Source organism: Drosophila nasuta, chromosome X, assembly GCF_023558535.2.
Source record: "Drosophila nasuta strain 15112-1781.00 chromosome X, ASM2355853v1, whole genome shotgun sequence".
In the NCBI taxonomy this organism is placed as follows: Eukaryota; Metazoa; Arthropoda; class Insecta; order Diptera; family Drosophilidae; genus Drosophila; species Drosophila nasuta.
Window position 1 is genome coordinate 12482053 of NC_083459.1, and position 19856 is coordinate 12501908.

Sequence of the window (19856 nt, forward strand, 5' to 3'; positions counted from 1 at the left end):
GGCGCTTGTCTCGTAATTTACATGAAATTGCTTCATTTTCGAAGGCTGTCTGAGGTTTTTCTTCTATTTTTTTCATTCTTTTTTTTAATTGTGTGATGTTCGGTTTCGTTGCGGTAACTAAGCACACACAAGTCTTGGGAATTTGCATTTGCTCAATCCCCCTCCTCGGATCGAAAGATCTCTCGATCGCTCATCAATTTGATGTTTGGAGCGGAGCTTTGCTTGCTTGTGACACAATTCTGGTCAGTTGAGAGTTGAGGATCGTTGAGGATCGGTGAGGATCGGTGATCGGTCAGTGTGGTCCTTCGAATTGCGCAGCTGCAGCTCAGCTGCTGAGCGAAAGGACACGCTTTCGATTTAGCCATGAAATTTTCATTCTGGACATTGCATTTCTCCTGCCATCTTATTATTTGTTCTTTTTCGGTTGCTTTTGTGGTCCAAAACGGATTGTGCAAAATATGATTTTTCGTGTCCATTTCATTTCTCCGACACTTTTCCATTCATTCATTGACTGGAATGCTGCAGGAAATGCCAAAGTAAACAATACATTTGACTAATCTTTACTTTAAATTAAATTTAATTTCCAAATTACGATCGCAACTGAGGAATAAAGCAAACTCGTTGTGAGAGAATTCATTTGATCTGATTTCGATCTACATAAACATGCACATAGGATTGGGTAATTTCTTCATTTGGGTTTTTTTTTCGGTGGTTTTTTTTGGAGCCTAAGGAGACTCGTAAATCAAATCAAATGTCGTTCAGTGACTTGACATGCTGCATAACAAGTTTGTTTTTTTTCGGTCTGCTGTTTGTATATTTATTTTCAGATGCATTTTTTTCTCATTTACTTTTTTCGTATATTCTACGTTTTTTTTTTGTGTGTGTGTGTTGTTGTTGTATGTCAAATTACTTGAGGGCGCCGCAATGTCTGAGAAATTTTTGTGGGTTCCGTGGGTCGCGGCGACGCAGTTGCAGCAAAGTAAAAAGGATCAGAAGAGCATCCTCAGGCAGGCAACTGCAACGCAACGCATCGCATCGCAGACAATAACAACAACCTTATTTCGTCTTCTTCTTGTCTCAACTCTTTTTTTTCGGTTTTTTTTCGTGCCTTTTTTTTCCTCAATAATTTTTCGGGTGCCTTGGCAACAGGATTCGACGCTGAGTGTCGCCGACTGCACACGGCGACAGATAAACCTTTTTTTTTTTCTTATTTCATTAAGCTTTTTTTTTGTATGTTGCTCTTCTCCGTTCTTCGTTCTCAGTTCAGTTTTTTTTCTGTGCTTCTGTCGTTCACGCTGAGCGCTGTGAGAAATGCAAATTCGGCGGCGGCTAAAAAGTTGTTAAATTAGTCAGCAGTTCGGAAGGAAAAAAAAAATGCAAACTGGATGTTGAGAGCATTCGTCGCAAAAGGAGCGAAGATGAACAAAAAAAATTACAAAAAAAAATTAAAAAACGAACTGCACTAATTTGATTTTCTAGCAAACGACAGGCGGGCAGTTGCAGTTATGCTTCTTCAACAAAAAAAAAAAGGAGAACGAAAGGTTTCGCAAGGATTTTGAGTCTGCAATTCGCGGTCACTCAGAAAATGATGAGTGTTGAGTCCCAGACGGACAGACAGACAGACGGACAGATACCTCACGATCATCGCATGCAAATTATAAAGTATTTCAAAATATTCGATCTTATTAAAACTAATTTCAAACAAGCTTTTAATTGAAACTTGACTGTGATTGTGGTATATGTTCATCTATTCTAATGAAATTTCATTTTCAGACAAACTTCGACTGTGAATCTATTTTAACTGAAACTTACAAGGATAACTTAGATGTGAATTTTGAATATACTCGTATTGAATAGCGAATGATTCATTAAAGATCCTCACGATCATCGCATGCAAATTATAAAGTATTTCAAAATATTCGATCTTATTAAAACTAATTTTAAACAATCTTAGATAGGACGTTAAAAAACGACTGAGATGTGATTGTGGTATATGTTCATCTATTCTGATGAAATTTCATTTCCAACAAACTTAGATTGTAAATCTATTTTAACTGAAACTTCGAAGGATAGATGTAAATTTTGAATATATTGAATAGCAAATGATTCATTAAAGATCCGTAAACGTAAAATTTGGTAATGTCGAAAACGTATAAAATAGTTGAAGAAGACTTCAGTGCAAATTAATTTACTGAACTCTCTGTAATTGGTATGATATATATATATATAGAATAGGTATAGGTAGAAGGTAGAACCGCTTGCCCCTAAGAGGAGGTCCGTAGCTGTATTTTCGGATAGTTGTCCAGATACCAATTGATGTCTACTGATGTGTTGATTTGATCTGAAATCAATCGTTCAACAAATTATTTACTAGTAGTAATATGATTTGTGTTTTCGGAATGTTAGAATAAGAAAAAAGAAAACTTTAGCTCTATTTCGTATAGTTTCTATAATTACTTTAATTTTGATCAATTAATTTATATAATATTGAATTCCTATAATAATTTGCCATTTTTTTTAACCGCTGGAGTCGGTACAAACATAACTATAGTTAGATAAAAATCGTAGAAGTTATTTAAGAAATACTTTTGTATGGGGGAAAATCCTACTTATGATACTTCAGGTCTTAGTTTCTGTAGCTGACAATCTTGTATATTTTGAACTCTATGGTATATTTTGGAGGTAGTACTATATCAATATAACAAATAAAGTCAAATTTTCAATATTTTGAGGTATATTAGTTTGGTATATTTTAAGATTAATACCGCACAATACAAAGGGTAACGGGTATCTCACAGTCGAGAACACTTGTCTGTGGTTTTCTTTTTTGTTATAATTCAAATTAAATTTAATAGTTCGTTATCATTTAAAACAAAAATAAAAAAATTAAAAATACAATGTTATATATTTTTCATTTTGAAGGGTTTTTTGTTTTATGTTTTTTTTTAACTCGTAATTAATATTTGCGGTTCCTGATTTTTGCGCTAAAAGCCAACATTGAATTCCAGTCGAGCAGATGAAAAATCCAGAGAGCTATCTAAGGGTAGCTTTGCAATTTTGCAATTTCAGTTTAGCGGATTCTCAAGAATCGTCTTTATAAATTGCATACTATGATATAATATATGCAAATCGGATACATTTAATGAGAGGCCAAGAAATATATTAACCGTTGTAATCGATACGTTATTAAATTTGATTTTCATTGCAATTTGAATTGGAAGTAACATTAGTTCATTTTCATTAGATTTTTTTTTGGTTCGATTCGCGCTTCATTAAAATGAAAATGAAAATGAGGAAAAACATGAAAGAAGAAGGGGTTCAAAGGGTTTTTCTCTCTCTCTCTCTCGTTCTCTTGTAACGTGTGCGGGCCACTTTGTTGTTGTTATCACTGCTGTTTGCCAATTGCGGGGCATATTGCAAATTTATCTAAATCTAAATCGTTTATAAATTCAATTTTGCCAAGGCACAAAAAAAAAGGGGAAAGCAAAAGTGAAAGGTAAAGGGGTGAGGCGGTGAATTTTTGGCAAACTAATTGCAAATGCATTTGACACTCGGTTGCGAAATCGGATCACAAATTGTGACAACCCCTTGACGTGTCATCATCATCTCTCTATGTGTGTGTGTGTGTGCGAGTGTGTGTGTGTGTGTGTGTTGCCATTTTGCCTAATGGGCAGAAAAAGGTAATAGACGAAAATTAGCATCAACTTGATTTTTGCTTGTAAGCGATAAACAATGTGGGATTTTTATGGGATTTGCATGCGCAATGAAAAATTAAAAATGCAAATCGTTGGCAGAGCGAGACAGCAAGACTTTGTTCGTAGAGTGAGTGCAACAGTATGTGTGTGTGAGTGTCCCGAACTGGCAACATGAGGCAAAGGCAAAGGCAAATCGAAACGATGCCTTTTGATTGACAGCTTGACAAGGAGACACAAAACGCGCGCCTCGGAACGACAACAAAAATGGGATCGAAGGATCTGTCGAAGGATTCGAAACAACTTGAAGAGCGCAACGTCACCGTATCCCAAGTCTTTGTTTTGATATTCACTTCACAGTTGGCAGAAATTGAAAATCCAAATGAAAATGAAAACTAGAATGAGAATGAAAATGAAAATGTGATCTGCTTCGGACGATTGTTGTAGATTTTGCTTGAAATTTGATAAATGACCAAAAAATGGCAGTTTTGCCTTTGCCTTCTCTTTGCTCTTCACAAAACGCCATTCATTGCATACACTTCACAATACCCTGTACATAAGAAGAGCAGAAGTCGATCAACAGTCAATATACCTTACAAAGATCGTCTGCCTAAGAGATCAACTTGTCCGAATCAGAATCAAAAATTTAGCCATGATTATGTTTTATCTACCAATTGAAGTTGGTGTATATAATAATGTTTAAAAGTATTCTCGTTAGCGTTTTCTATTTTATTATTAATTCTTTATCTTATCATACAAATGCTGATAATATATTTTCTTAGATCTCGTATCTAAGATCCTTTTTTAAGGTAATGCGAACTTTGAAATAAACATTATTTCTGGGTAATCTTTTTAACACTTTATAAACATAATAAAGCCATCTTCTGCTTGTTAGTATGATCAATTAAAAGTAAATTAAACATAACACAAGGATTTATTATATTTATATCGATAACTTCAATCGTAAACTTGAAAAAAACTTAAATTTCAGAGCATTTAAATTGATGAGCTCTTTACTTCACTACACTACAAATACAAATTAATATAATATAATATGTAATGACTCTCAATTAAACTTCTTCTTTTTTGCAGATTTTAATTGTGATTTAATCAAAATTGAATTTTAAAATTATGTAATATAATAAAATATATAATGAATCTCAATGGTAGAACTTTGGAATTATATTCTTCTAGTAGGATTTATTAAATGTTTGGGCAATGTATTTTTTTTGGCTGATTTCAATAATGATTTGAACGAATCTTAAAATTTAACGAAAGTTCAAATTATGTATTAAACTTAATGGGCCAAAAAACACGTAATTTGATTGAGAATTTTGTAGAAGATTTCTTTAAAAAAATAATCTTTAACAGATTAAAATACGACAAATTTTAGTAAGGGAAGAGTAATGACTATAAATTATATGATGAATGATTGTATTACAATAATTTAGTGATGATATGATGGTATGATATTATAATTTGAATCGTAAGATTCATTAAAAAAAAAGAAATTTTAACAGATTAAAATACGAAAATGTTAGTAAGAGCAAAACTAAAAGGTTAAAGAAGATATAATGAATGATTGTATTAGAATATTTAAGTGATGAAAGAGGTGAAGAGTATAAATGATATATTGATATGATATTATAATTTTGATATTATAATACGAAAATCTTTGATATGGAAGAGTAAAGAGTAAAAATGATTTGATGAATGAATGTATTAAAATAATGATGGAAGAGTAAAGAGTAAAAATCATATGGTGGTAAGAAACTTTTACAGCTTAAAATACGAAAATGTTAGTAAGAGAAAACTAAAAGGTTAAAGATGATATAATGAATGATTGTATTACAATATTTAAGTGATGAAAGAGTAAAGAGTATAAATGATATGATGAATAACTGTATTTTAATTTGAATGAGCAGAATGTCGGTGAGTAAGGAAGCTCAAAATGGCTACCAAGAAATGTCAGTTAGCCCAATAGTATTTGGCACTTAAATGTATTGCACTCAAAAGTGCTTGAATGGCGCAACATGGACAGCTGGGGCACTCGACTCTCTCTCTAAAGTGAAGTAGCATGACTTGGAATGGTGCGATTCCGTTGAACTGCTTCCAGCCCACGCAACTGCCAGCGGGAATCGAATACTAAGGACTAAGGACTAAGTAATGAGGATTGTGTTGACTCAAGCGGAGCAGCGAAGAGTCCATTCAAAGGTGATCTCAATGTTGGCTAGCTGCTCGTAAAATCTGAAGATCGACAGCAAATGTCGCATAAATTTGGCCAACAATAAGGATGGTCAACGGCTGCTAATGAAAGGCACGAGACGAGCAAAACTGTAAGAAGGTGAACTGACTGAATGACTGACTGACTGACTGACTGCAGACTGCATCTGGACAAATATTTATGGAAGCTTCTTCTGGTTCGGGATGCTCGTAAATTGCCAATTGCCTCGTGTCCAGCCGCCTACATACAAAAGGAAAGCAAACACACAAGAGATCCGCATTCGAAAATCCCGAAGCCAGAATCCAGAATCCAAAATCCGAAATCAAAGTGAAAGTAATGACCGAAAAATGTCGCAATGTCCTTTCATGCCAAAGGCAAAGGAGAAAGATTCAGTCTACGTAGCATATGGACAGAGACATTAGGCTACCGTTTGTCTATATGGTTCCTGCTGCCGTGCACACACACACACAAACACACACACACACAAATGGTAAATAACAGGACAACACACGAGACAAATCTGGGCTAAGACACCTTGCAACATCGTTGCCTTGTTTGCCTTGCCGTCGTGTGGGTTTTTCTTACCTTATTTTCGTTTTTTTTTTTTTAACGCTGCGACAGCTGTTGGTCGCATTGTCGTCTGCTCCTATTTGGCTATAACAAAAGGACTCAAACACACACGCACAAACACACACACACACAGATGAGTAGCAAATCTCAACAAGCAGTTGGCAGGTAAGCGCGCAGATACTTGAGCGCAAGCGAGAAAGCAACTAACGGCGAGAGTGAGAGTGAGAGCGGAAGCGCGAGAGAGTGCAAAGAGAGAGCAAGATAATTTGCAGTTGAGTGTGCGCTCTTAAATGCACCAGCGACGCCATCTAGCGGCGAGTGGCGGCAATCGCACAGCATGCAATTCAGTGCGCAACTGGAGCAAACTGTTGAGCATATTTTAAAGAGCATTTTGCTGCGAGATGTATTCATGATATGCTTAATTATTTGTTTTGTGTTAATTATTATAGTAATATACTAACAACTATTTTAAGTTAGATACACAAAAAGTAAAATTAGAATTAAATTGATTTGGCTAATATTGTGTATAGTATATTGCATTTGTGAACATTACTCCAAAATAAAGATTTACTGTGTGCCCTCATATCATAAGTAAATCAAGTCTTTGTATGAAAAGCAAATAAAATATATGTTAGGCTAGGAAATTTGAAAATGAAAATGAAAAATTGAGAAAGAAAAAATAATATTATTTGGGTAATATATTTTTCGCAATCTAATAACTTACTACGAAAGTTGGTGTATGAAATGGTAACCATATGTCACCCATGTCATAGCTAAACATATGTTCTGTATCCAGATAAAGTATGAAAATAGTAAATAATATAAAAATGCTAATATACAATTGCGGTTTTCTTATAATTATTACAATTATTTTTTATTATATATATATATATATATATATATATATATATATATTATATTATTATATATATATATATATATATATATATATATTATTATTATTATTATATATATATATATTATTATTATTATTATTATTATTATTATTATTATTATTATTATTATTATTATTATATTATTATTATTATTATTATTATTATTATTATTATTATTATTATTATTATTATTATTATTATTATTATTATTATTATTATTATTATTATTATTATTATTATTATTATTATTATTATTATTATTATTATTATTATTATTATTATTATTATTATTATTATTATTATTATTATTATTATTATTATTAATTATATTTTTTATTATTCGTCTATATATAAAAAATACGTTAATCAACGTATTTATAATGATGAATACTTATATTATATATATTATATTACAAATAAAATTAGACGTTTAAGCTAGTAATGACTCAATCGCTTAAACTGTGAATATGCAAATTTTTAAATATTTTTTTTTGTTAATGGCTGCAATATTGAATTCAGCAACAAATATTTCAAGTTTATCTATTAATTGTTGAATATGGAATACAATTCAAATCGAGGCTATTGAGCTGAACTTTTCAACTTTAAAGTAAATATTTTCAATGTAAGAAAAGAGACAAAGATAACTGCAGTATTTTGATATTTTGGATTCTCAAAGACAAAGATACAAATGTATCTGCAGACAGCAAGTTTGTGGTAGCTGCTCTTCAATTATTGCAAAATGCTATCACTAATTTGCTGCGATGATCCCATCGAGGAGGAGTCTCAAGAATAGATAAAGAGCTAGAGACACAACTCTTACCGTTACTCTCTCCGCTCTCTTTCTTTGTCTCTCTCTCTGTGGCATCTGTGGTGGTTGCACGTTGCATGCCACATCGAATCGAAGTCGTCGATCGTCGCATGTTGAGCTCGTCATTTCCGTTTGTTGCCTCGTGTGCTGCGAACGTATCGTGAGAAGAGTCAGAGAAACGTATTTTGCAAAAAAAAAGAAGATAACAAAATTTGCCAACAATTGCAACTATTTATTTTTATTTTTTATTGTTGTTCTTGTGGTGCCAAGTGTGAAAAGCAAAAGAAAAAGTTGAGGAAAAAGAAAACACACAGTGGAAGGAAAAGCGCTTCGCAGTTGGTCAACGAAACGAGTTCAAAAAGCCGGCGATCGAGTCGCAGTCGATAGTCGAGCTCCTGCTCCAGTTACCACCAGGTAAGTGTCGCGCCTCGTGTTGCACGTAGCACGTAGCACGTTGCACGTTGTTTGTAGATCGTCACGTCTAGATTGCCCGCGTAATCGATAGCCTTTTCTTTTATTTTCTTTGCCTTGCTTTTCATATTTCCTATTTTTTTTTTGGCTGATCTGATCTCGGCCTAATCGCAGTCCACACCTGGCAACACACACACACACCTCACTCTCTGTGTGTGTGTGTGTGTGTGTGTGTGTGTGTGTGTAATTGCGCTCACACCCATAGCCTGTTGTTTGTCTTTGCTCTAATTTTAATTTCGCCAAAGAAGGTAAAAGTGAAAAACCAAGAGGAAAAAAAGGTTCAACGAAAAAACCAAAAAAATACCCCTAAGCTGTCCTAACCCCTAGAATCCGACTCAGAATCACACTCAGACCCACATAAAGATCGGCTAGCGACCCACAAGACGCAAAAAATAAATACGGAAAACGCAAAGAATGAGAAAAGCGTAAAGAAAATACAAAAAAGGGGTGCTGCGTGCTCTAATACATTTAATTTGTTGCTGTTTTTTTTTCTTCCTCTCTATTTTTTTTTGTGTTGGGTTTGGTTGTTGGGTTCCCCTTGCGTCCTTGTGAGCTGCTAATCCTCGGGGCACAAGTCACACACACACACACACAGACAGAGCGCACGCTCGAAGGTCTCTCACAGATTCCCTCTCTATCTTCGTCTTCATCTTCATCTTCTCCCATTTGCCAAGAGAGATCGCAAGAAGGAAAATGATTTCGTTGTGCAATTTTCCATTTTTCAATTTACAATTTTCATCGGGGTGACGTTTATGGATTACATGTAAACCCATTTCACAAAGATCCTTTTTGCCGCTTTGCCTCGTTGTTGGCAAAAAATAAAAAGAGAGAAAAAAATGGCATCATTATGCTGGGGCGTAATTGTTTCATACTCACACACACACACACACACACACATGCATGCATGCAGCGCAGATCCTTTTTGGACTCGCTCAATTTAATGGTTTGCGGCTGCCGGCAAAAAAAATAAATAACGAATCGCTTTTGTAAATTAGCATAAGTTTAATTTGAATTCGAAAACCTGAATTTTGCGTCTCAAGACGTTCGCACAAGCACAAGGACAAGGACGAGGACGAGAACGAGGCAACAAGCGGTTGCCTGCTGCCAGGACGAAAACCCGTTTGATTTGCTGCTTTTGCTGCAAAAAAATTAAATAAAAAACAATTTGCAAAAATTTCTTGCTTTGTGGCCATTGTCTTCACGCTGTTGCAGCAGCGTACAAATATCACAAATCTTCTTCTTCTTCTCTCATACTGTCCCCGTTGAAAAAAGTTGTCTGTTCCTCCAGTTTCCAGTTTCACAGTTTCTGACTCCTCTCCAGCTGCTTATCCCTAGTTATCCAGTTGACCAGCCGCCGTCGAAGAGGAAGCAACCGAACCCAACATCACCCCACTAGAGAGAGAGAGAGAGAGAGAAGGCAACTGTTAATACGTTCATATTCCTTTTCCTTTTCGATTTCCTAAAGACTTCGAAAACTATTCACGAATACTAAAATAATAATGAACATAATCACTTAATTAGTTTTCTTTATTTTGTCTTCCTTATTAAACTGGCTTTTTGTTACCCTTGTGGCCACTTAATCTAGTTTTACATTACTCCGTAGGGTAAAAACGAACTAGATCAGACGGTCATCAAAATTAACATATACGGGAATAGTTACATACATAATTCTTTAATTACCAGCTATAAAAGGGTATTTTTGGTTTAAGCTTGACAAAACCACTTAAAAAGTTTTATTTATAATGATGAAACCAAAGAAGTTTCCTATATGCAAATAATGAAAGGTTGCTAAATAACTTAATTAGGAAATGTATTTAGCTAAGAACAATCACATCTTTATAAAACAAAACAATTATAGGGACAATAAAAAATTATGTGTTTTATGGGATAGAATTTAATTTAAATTAAATTAATTTACTTTATCAGTATACCAAATATAGTCATTTGTGTATTCTAGTATTTTGTGGTTTATGTATAAACGTAATTAATATACTAAAAGTATACTAAATTTTACCGAACTCTATACTTGGTATATTGATATACTATCGCATTAAAAATAAACCAAAATACAAAAATCTTACTTACTAAAAATATACCGAAGAGCATTACTTGGTATATAAATATACTATTACATTCAAAATATACCAAAAATGCAAAATATCACATACTTAAAATATGCTAAAACACACCGATGATAATTAATTGGTATATTGATATACTAACACATTAAAAATATACCAAAACTACAAAATCTTGTTCACTAAAATATACCAATATATACCGACGACTATTACTTGGTTTATTAATATAATACTTCACTTAAAATATACTAAAAATACAAAATCTTGCTTACTAAAATGGTACTGAAATATACCGAAGATATATTGATATATATATTACATTCAAAATACACAAAAATACAAAATATTGATAGATAAAATCGAGGAACAAATTAACGTTTTATAACTTAATTCAAAGTTGAATGTGAATCATAGTTTTCTGATTTCCGTTGCTCGCTTACCGGTTACTAATAATGTACTACAGAAGTATATACTTGGTATATTGATATACCCTTACATTCAAAATATACTAAATATTCATAGGTAAAAAAGAGAGATTTCGAAAACTAATAAGAAATTAATTCAGGTAGTTTAATTTTGAGAGAATAAAGTTTTAAGACTTCATTGAAAATTGAATATGAATTATAGTTTTCTGATTTCCGTTACTTGCTTGGAGTTTACCAAAAATATACTACAGAAGTATATCCTTGATATATTGATATACCATTGCATTCAAAATATACTAAATATTCATGGATAAAAGTAGTTTAATTTTGAGAGAATAAAGTTTTAAAAATTAATTAAAAATTGAATGCGAATTGTAGTTTTCTGATTTCTGATTTACGTTGCTCGCTTGCAGGTTATTAAAGATATACTACAGAAGTATATACTTGATATATTGATATACCATTACATTCAAAATATATCAAATATTCATAGGTAAAAAAGAGAGATTTTGAAAACTAATAAAAAATTAATTCAAGTAGTTTAATTTTGACCAACAAAATTTTTTTTCGCTTACAGGTTAGCTAGAGAAGAGTTTGGGGCAAGGTTATGCCTACCATGACGCGAATGCATCGCCACTCGAGCTCCAATGCGGTGGAGGAGACGCGCGGCAGGCGTCGCAATGCCAGCGGCGATGCGAACAAGGAGAACTTCGGGGTGCACTTCATGAGCAGCCCCTTTGGCAACAGCAGCCTGATTGCGCTCCAGGATCTGAGCAATGTGCACGGCAAGAGTCCGCAGCGACGCAGCTTCAGCGAAGGCAGCGGACCGCGTCAGGCGACGCCACAACTTGCGGCACTGCGTTGCATGCCCCGCCTAAGTGGCGCCACAGCCGCCACAGTCGCCGCCGCTGGTCTGGAGGATTCGCAATTGTCATCGTCACGCATGGGTGACACCACATTGGATCGCATGCTGGACGCGATCATTGAGTCGGCGCGAAAAGAGGTGCGTTGCAAGCACCAGACTGCGCTGCCCTCAGCGCTGGTTGCCACAGCAGCCACAGCCACAACTCTAACTGATGGCGGCGAGTGGAGCGAGAGCAGCATCCATGAGATGGAGGTGCGCACTCCCACCCATCTGAAGCGACAGCGTGTGGTGCGTCGCAAGAATCAGCACAAGACAAGTGGCAACAGCAACCATGCCACAGGCAGCAAAACAACAGCAACAGCAACGACGACGGCAACACTAGCTGCGGTCAGACAGAACGACGGATTGCAGCAGAGCCATCTTGAGCATATACCGAGCATCAAACGTTGCCTCAGCTTCTCCAGTTCCACGTCCAGTGATCTGGAGGACGATGAGCACTTTGTGAAGCGTGGTCGCGGTTCCTCCGTGTCCACCTCTGCTCTCTCGGCTTCTGTGTCCGCCTCAGCCTCGTCGGCTTCCTCGGTTTCCTCAGCTGGTGACAGCACGCACAGCGGGGACTTCCTGCCACGGGGCAGCATCGACTTGAGCATCACTTACAATGCACCGCAACACCAATTAAATGTACATGGTGAGTTCCAGAGTCGACCGCCCTAAAGCATTGAACCAACTCTTTAGCTTGATCTAGAGAAAGACAAAGTCAAAGTATAATAAAATTCATTACAACAGACTCAAATTGAGTCTACGAAATTATGGAATAGAACATAATGTTTCGATTCCGATTTTAGACATCATCATTTTGTTAAAAGTATAAAATGAACTAAAAAAGTTTCTGATTAGATAGCATGAAGTAATCACTTCATAAGTAAGGCGAATGCATTGTTTACTTAATTTTGCTTAAAGAATTGTAGAAACGATGGAATGAAACACAACTTTTTTGATTAAGACTAGGTAATTATTATTGGCAACTGTAAACTACTGCGAAATACTTCACTTTGCCTAAACAATTATAAAATGAATGGAATGAAACTTGAGTTTAAGCTAGGTAACTGAGCAGAAATCAGAGAAACGGTGGAATGAAACATTCGATTTGTTATTAAACCTAGGTAAATTGTAAGCGTAACTCAAGCAAAAGTATTTGCTTCGATTATGTTATTCAAAGTACTTCCTTTCGAAACGATGGAATGAAACATAAAGTCAAGCAATGTAATTGGACAGGAATTATTTAGATTAGATAGAATGAACCATTTGCTTATCATTCGTAACCAAAGCGATCTGAATATACTTGTCATTAAAGAAACGGTGGAATGGAACATTCGATTTGTTATTAAACCTAGGTAAATTGTAAGTGTAACTTAAGCAAAAGTATTTGTTTCAATTATGTTATTCAAGGTATTTCCTTTCGCATAAATAATATAGAAACAATGGAATGAAACATAAAGTCAAGCATGGTAAATGGACAGGAATTATTTAGATTAGATAGAATGAACCATTTGCTCATCATTCGTAACCAAAGCGAACTGAATGTACTTGTCATTAAAGAAACGGTGGAATGGAACATTAATTGTTTTACTAAAGCTAGGTAAATTGTAATGAAATGATGGAATGAAATATAAATTCAAGCAATAAATAGAATAAACCATTTGAAATGTAGCTCATATTAAAGAAACGTTGGAATGAAACAGCAAGGAATGTGGTTCAAGTCCGTCCCTGTCAGGCATTAAAGGCATTCGATGCTCACCTTTTGCTATCTGTTGCAGTTATACGCTGTCGCGATCTGCAACGTTCGCACAGCGGCGCCGGCAGCATCAATGCCTACGTCAAGGTGGCGTTGGCAACAGGCCAACAGCAGCAGCAACAGCATCAGGAGCAGGAGCACCAGCGCACAGCCGTTCATCGGCACTCGAGTCGTCCGTACTTTGATGAGAGCTTTGGCTTCCATGTGGAGGAAAGCATGCTGCAGGCAACAGCCACGGCAACAACAACATCAACAGCAACATCAACAGCGACAGCGACAAACAATGAACAGCAGCAGCAGATGGAGCTTCAACTGGCCGTGTGGCATCGGGATCGTCATTTAAAGTGAGTACGAGTAAGGTCAATAGCAGTAGTCAGTAGTCAGTAACCAGCCCTAAATCACAACCACCATCCTCCATCTCCATCCCCATCCCTTTCCCACATTCCACTCATCATCTACTTGATAGCAACGTACATACGTACATGTCATTCACCCGCAATTCGAAGCGAAGCAAGGCGACAGTGCATAAGCAATTCTAACGGTGACTGCGCGACAGGCAAAAGGCTAAGTTAGACAAGGCCAGACTGCTGGCTGTGTCTCAGCCTAATTGTAACGTTTTCCTGTAGCACACTTTGTGTCATTGTGCATTTCCTGCACATAAACAAACGCAATGCCCTCTGGGCGCAAACCGATGACGATGACGATGGTGGGCGCTTCTCATTCAAGTGGGTCGGTGAGAGGGAGTGGGAGAGGGAGAAGGGAGCAAAGAGGAGCTTTCCACAAATCCAGACACACACATCCAGCGCCTGCGCTTTGCGCACACATCGTGGTGCTTTCCAGAAACCCAACACACAGACACCACACAGCTGAATGGGAAGGAAACAGAAAACAGAGAAAAAAAAAAAGAAATACTCTGCCTGGGCTCCAGTTATTTGATTTGTTTTTTCATTCTTTCTTTTTGGTTTTTGAGCTTCGGCTCGGCTTCGGGTCGGGTCGGGTCGTGTCGTGCCGTGTGTCGTGTCGTGCTTAGAATGTTCTCCCAGTTTTTGGTGGCCTGTCAGTTGTGTTGTCGCTGGGAGCTCTCAGTTCGAGTGTTAAGCTCGCGCGACGCAGACGCAAAAACGGCAAACGGCTGGCAACGCTGCGGACCGCGGGTAACAAAACATACCCAAAACACTCACACACATACTCGTACAGATAAATCGAAAGCGTGAATCGAGCTGCTCTCAACAAATGCTGAAAAGTGTGTGCTCCAAACTAAGAAACGGCTAAGAAAGCAATTATTAACTGCAATAATTAATTGCCATTCCCATTACTTGTTTTTTTTTTCATACATTTTTTTTGTCAAGTGTTTTTGCATGCGCTGCGTGTGTGCGTATGCGTGTGTATGTGAGTGTGTGTGAGTGGCTGTGTCTGTGTGTATTGGCGCACATGAGATGATGCCGTCTTGTTTTTATATCAAGAAATGTACATTTTTGTTGTGTGTGTTGGCAGTGCTGTCAGTCGTCAGATTTTGCTCCACCAGCCAGCCGAAAAGTGTGCAACACAAAATTATATAACTGTTAGTGTGTGGCGTGCCATTGCCTTCGTGTTAGTATGCGTGTTTTCGTGTAGCATACTTTTGGGCATGCTGTTAAACAATTGTGAGCGAGCAGAAAGTGCCTAAACTCCAACCTACAATTTATGTGTGCGTGCTTGCGTGTGTATTTGTGTGTGTGTGTGTATGTGTATATGACATGCTTTGAAGGTGCGTGTGAAATGTAGTTTCTAACGCGTTTCACAAGTGGCAGCAACAGAGACGAAAGTTAATTGAAATTCAAGGACACAACCAACTGGCAAACTTGCTATGGACAGCCAGCCAGCGAGGCCTGGTCTGTCCTCGTCTGAACTGTGCTGACAGCGCGCTTAACTCATTCAATCAGTCAGTCAGTCAGTAGCGACATTCCGACATTTAGTCGACGGTTATGTCAAATCGATAAGAGGAGAACTCCATTATGCAATGGCCACAGGTCAAAGCCATGGCATGCCTTAATATTATCTACTCGCATCATGCGACTAAGCGAGTAACCACAATAATTGAAATATTCAACTAGCTAAATGCACACCTGGGAATCGCACACACAAAGACACACACATACAGTGCGAGCGAGAAAGACATACGAGGTTATTTGTTATGCATGCATAATGAAAACATTTGGAAAATAGTTGTATTTCCAAATGCCTCGTTAAGCCATTTTAAGTAAATTTGCCCAACGACAAGTTGTGTGAATTATTCATTGCCTACTTTTAGGCACGAGTGCGAGTGTCCTCCTACCTGAAGACCTGAAGGGGTTTGGCAACAGTTCCAATTCGCTCGCTCGTTCGCTTGCTTGTCTGCTTGCTTGCCTGCTCGCTTGCTCGCTGTACGCAGCTTGTTACATTTTTAATGCACTGGCCCCATTTTTGAATTTACTCAACTCAAGGTGGTGGGTTAGTGGGTGGCTGACTCAGTGGGCGGATGGGTTTTGTTGGTGTTTTTTTGTTGTTTTTTTTTTGTGGGTTTTTGCGTTGCCCAAAAACGAAAGCCCTTTTGCCTCAGCTGTCCTCAGCAGCAAAGCGAATGCGAGCTGCTGTCAGACAAAACGCGATTGCAATCGCACAAGTTTGGCGCTGCAGCAAACTAAAATCAATAAAACTGACCCAAATACGCGGGCAAAACTTCACAGCCGGGCACAGTACGGAACGGAGCAGAGCGGAGACAGGGCATAAGGATAGCAAAGGACAGAGAGAACTGAACCTAGAAATTGTAGAGGAAGCAGCACCAAATAGAACCAATGGAAGCTTTCAAGCGATTCACAACAACAACAAAAGGCTAGAGGTCCAAAGCGCATTTCCGGGGCCAGGCCCCGTGGCTTGTTTTGGCCCTGTGTGGAGCTGCGTTCGCGTACCCGCGAACTGGATCTGTGGGAATGCCATGCCACGACAGCTTAGGCGCGCTAATTGATTTATGTCACGTACGGCAGCTGCTGCGTGCTTTGGGGCGGAAGTGTTTCGCATTGGTGAAGGCGAAGGCGATAGCGATTGCGATTGCGATGGATGGATGGGCATGGAAGAGACAGAAGCAGAAGCAGAGGGTGGGTGGGCAAGATGTGTGAGCTGATTGCGACGCGTGCACAGTGGGTTAATGGGTGTATATAAATAGTAAACAAAATGCCAGTGCAACGTGACGCAAAAGCCTCCGAAAATGGAACATTTTTGGTTTTTATCAGACGTCAGACAACTGACAACTGACAAATAAAAACGTAACAGAACGAAACGGAATGAAACGAAACGGAATGAAATGAAATGGAAATGAATCGAATACGAAAAACGAACGGAAACGGAAGCCCAGCCTTGGCAGGTCATTTGAGTGGCCTTTAGCCACAAGCAATTCCCCAGTGGTTGCTCAAGCTACAGCTTGTGGTCAGTGGTCGATGGTCTATGGTCGATGGTCGATTGTCAGTGGTCGGGTAGTCGGGTAGTCGGTGTGCTTGCTGATTTATTGTAGTGCAAAACCTGAGACTTCCTACACCTTCTCAGTTGCTCAGTTCCGATAAGGAACGTTTCCCCAGCTGATGTAATAGTTGTGATTCAGTGATGAAGGACCTCTTTCCGCAGTTACCATTTGCCAATTGCCAATTACTAATGGCCAGCCATCGTCACTTTATTATTTTTGCAGACGCAGCGAGTTCCTGGGTTGCCTCACATTTCCATTGAGCGCTTTGGCCGAGCAGCAACACATCTACGGCGTCACGGGATCCTACAAGTTGCACGCACAGGGATGTCAACATAGCTGCCGCAGTAGACTGCACGCCCCAAGCACCGCCAGCCGTCCACAACAGTTGCAGAAAGAAGAGGAGAAGGAGGAGGAGGAGGAGCAGAGACAAGAGCAGGAGCAGGAACAGGAGCAGGAGCAAGAGCTGAGCGAAACAGAGGAGCAACAGCTCACTGAGGACTCCAGCAAGATGACAACGATGGCAGCAACAGCACTCAAGTCAAGCAACACCAACAGCAACACCAACAATACCAACAACACCGCCACCACGAACAACAGCAACTCAAATACAAATACAAATACGAACACGAACAGCAACAGCAATAACACAACGACAGCTGTGATTGCGTCGACAACTGTGTTGAGTGATGAGGTCATCAGCATTAGCATCGACAGCATGGCAGCAGCGACAGGTCCTTTGGGCAAGGACGATCTGCTGCCACAGCAGCCACAGCAACCGATGGTGCTCAGCAAGAAGGCGCTGCATCAACGCGACGCCGACGAGAATCTCTTCTTGCGCTTCCTCGAGCTCGATCCCCCGGCCGATGGGAATGCGAACAGCACAACAACAGCTGCCGGCAATAGTACCGCAGGTGCCTCAGCCGGTGGTACTGGCGGTGGCGGTGGCGGTGGCACAGGAGGCGGTGGCTCCGGTGGTGGGAATGCGAATGCCAATGCAAATGCCAGCAATGCGAATCATATGAATGGCGGATCGACGCGACGCTGCTCAACGATGGCCACCGGACGTCAGCCAACGGGACGCACACCGTTCACAATGACGAAGCGTTTGACGCGAACGGAGGAGCGGGGCTTTGGCTTCTCGATTGTGTGGACACATCCGCCGCGGGTAGAAAAGGTCGAGGCTGGACTGTCGGCGGATCGTTGCGGCATCCTGCCGGGCGATTATGTCATCTTTGTGGACAAGCACAATGTGGTCACGATGCCCGAGGCTGATGTTCTGAATTTGATACGATCGCAGGGCTCGTCCTTGACGTTGGAGATATTCAGAAGGTCAGGCGCGGGCGCCAACATGACGAACATGGCCAACAACATCACCACGGTCACTGTGAATGCCAGCAGCAATAGTCACAACACTCACCACAACTCCTCCCACACGCTCACCCACGTCCAGACCCATTCCCATTCCCATCATCAGCAGCAGCAGCAACGTCCGCAGCTCTGCGCTGACGAACATGCAACAGCAGCGGCAGCAACGACGACAACAACAACCACAGCAATACATAATACATCAGCGATATTGCAGCGCACGAGCAGCACACGAGTGCCTGGCTTCATGGGCAACAATCAACAATCCCGGCCAGCCACCGCCTGCTCCGGCACCACGTCATCGATTGAGGCGGCCAAGCGGCGACTGCATCTGCCGCAAGTGACGTTCAGCAAGGAGGTAGGCAAAGGTGTCATTGTCTAAAGTGTGTCATGCCACTTTTTGCCACGCCACGTCTAATTTTAGACGACTCTTTAATTTAATTTTTGTCATTTTCCACATTTCCGAACATTTCGCATTTCGTTTTTTTTTTGCGCCGCGTTGCTCATTGTAAATATCTTTAGCGCCTTATTGTTAAGTTTACCTATTTTTTTTTTGTCGTAACTTTTAAGTTTGCAACATGACGATACGATTTATTACCTAAATATATTACTATTATAATCATTTTTTTTTGTGCTCTCCCCTGCGACCCTTGAATGCCATAAAAACACCCCAACCCACGCTTGACAATAAAAATTACATTTTTTTTAACGTTTCATGTGAATTTCATTTGGTTTCTTTTTTTTTATGAACACTGCTCATTAAGGCCTTAGCTCATCAAGCACTTCCTGCTAGCAGGAAGCTCATTTGCATTATATTTTATTCGAGTGAACAGAGTTAAAGAACATTTCTTTGGTTACTTTATTTATTCAAATTGACGTTTGTATATTATTTGCGTACCTTCTTTGCGCACTTGCAATAGTTATACGGCATTAATCATTATTAGTGCTTTATTCATTTGTACTGAAAACGCTTCCTTTAAAAACCACCTTGCGAACATTAAAAGTGTAGCATACTTTGCAGCGCACACATTTAAATATTTAAATTGTCTGATTGGATTCATATTCAATGAGAATTGAAAGTAATTGGAAAGTGTTGAGTTTATCGATTTGTCCGCTAGATGGCTAAGACTATTTGTTACCTGAAAGCATAATGATGATCCCTCTTCACTCTTCTGTCCCAACACCTTTC

General features: G+C 38.7%; 1 protein-coding gene across 10 annotated transcripts in view; it reads left to right on the plus strand.

Annotated features, from left to right (window-relative positions):
* LOC132795144 (serine-rich adhesin for platelets) overlaps positions 1-19856 on the plus strand; it is a 44857-nt gene that overhangs the window by 2731 nt on the left and 22270 nt on the right. For 7 of the 10 annotated variants that reach the window (XR_009633419.1, XM_060805649.1, XM_060805652.1 and 4 more), the window contains exons 2-4: positions 11745-12720; positions 13850-14171; positions 17525-19025. Coding sequence is in view for 9 of the 10 variants with exons in the window: in XM_060805649.1 (XP_060661632.1) it covers positions 11775-12720; positions 13850-14171; positions 17525-19025 (2769 nt within the window). In the remaining variant the exon portion in view is untranslated. Of the gene's footprint in view, positions 1-8511; positions 8605-11744; positions 12721-13849; positions 14172-15277; positions 15418-15861; positions 15891-17524; positions 19026-19856 lie in introns of those variants that run through there. The other 3 variants (XM_060805646.1, XM_060805650.1, XM_060805651.1) reach the window with 3 other exon arrangements.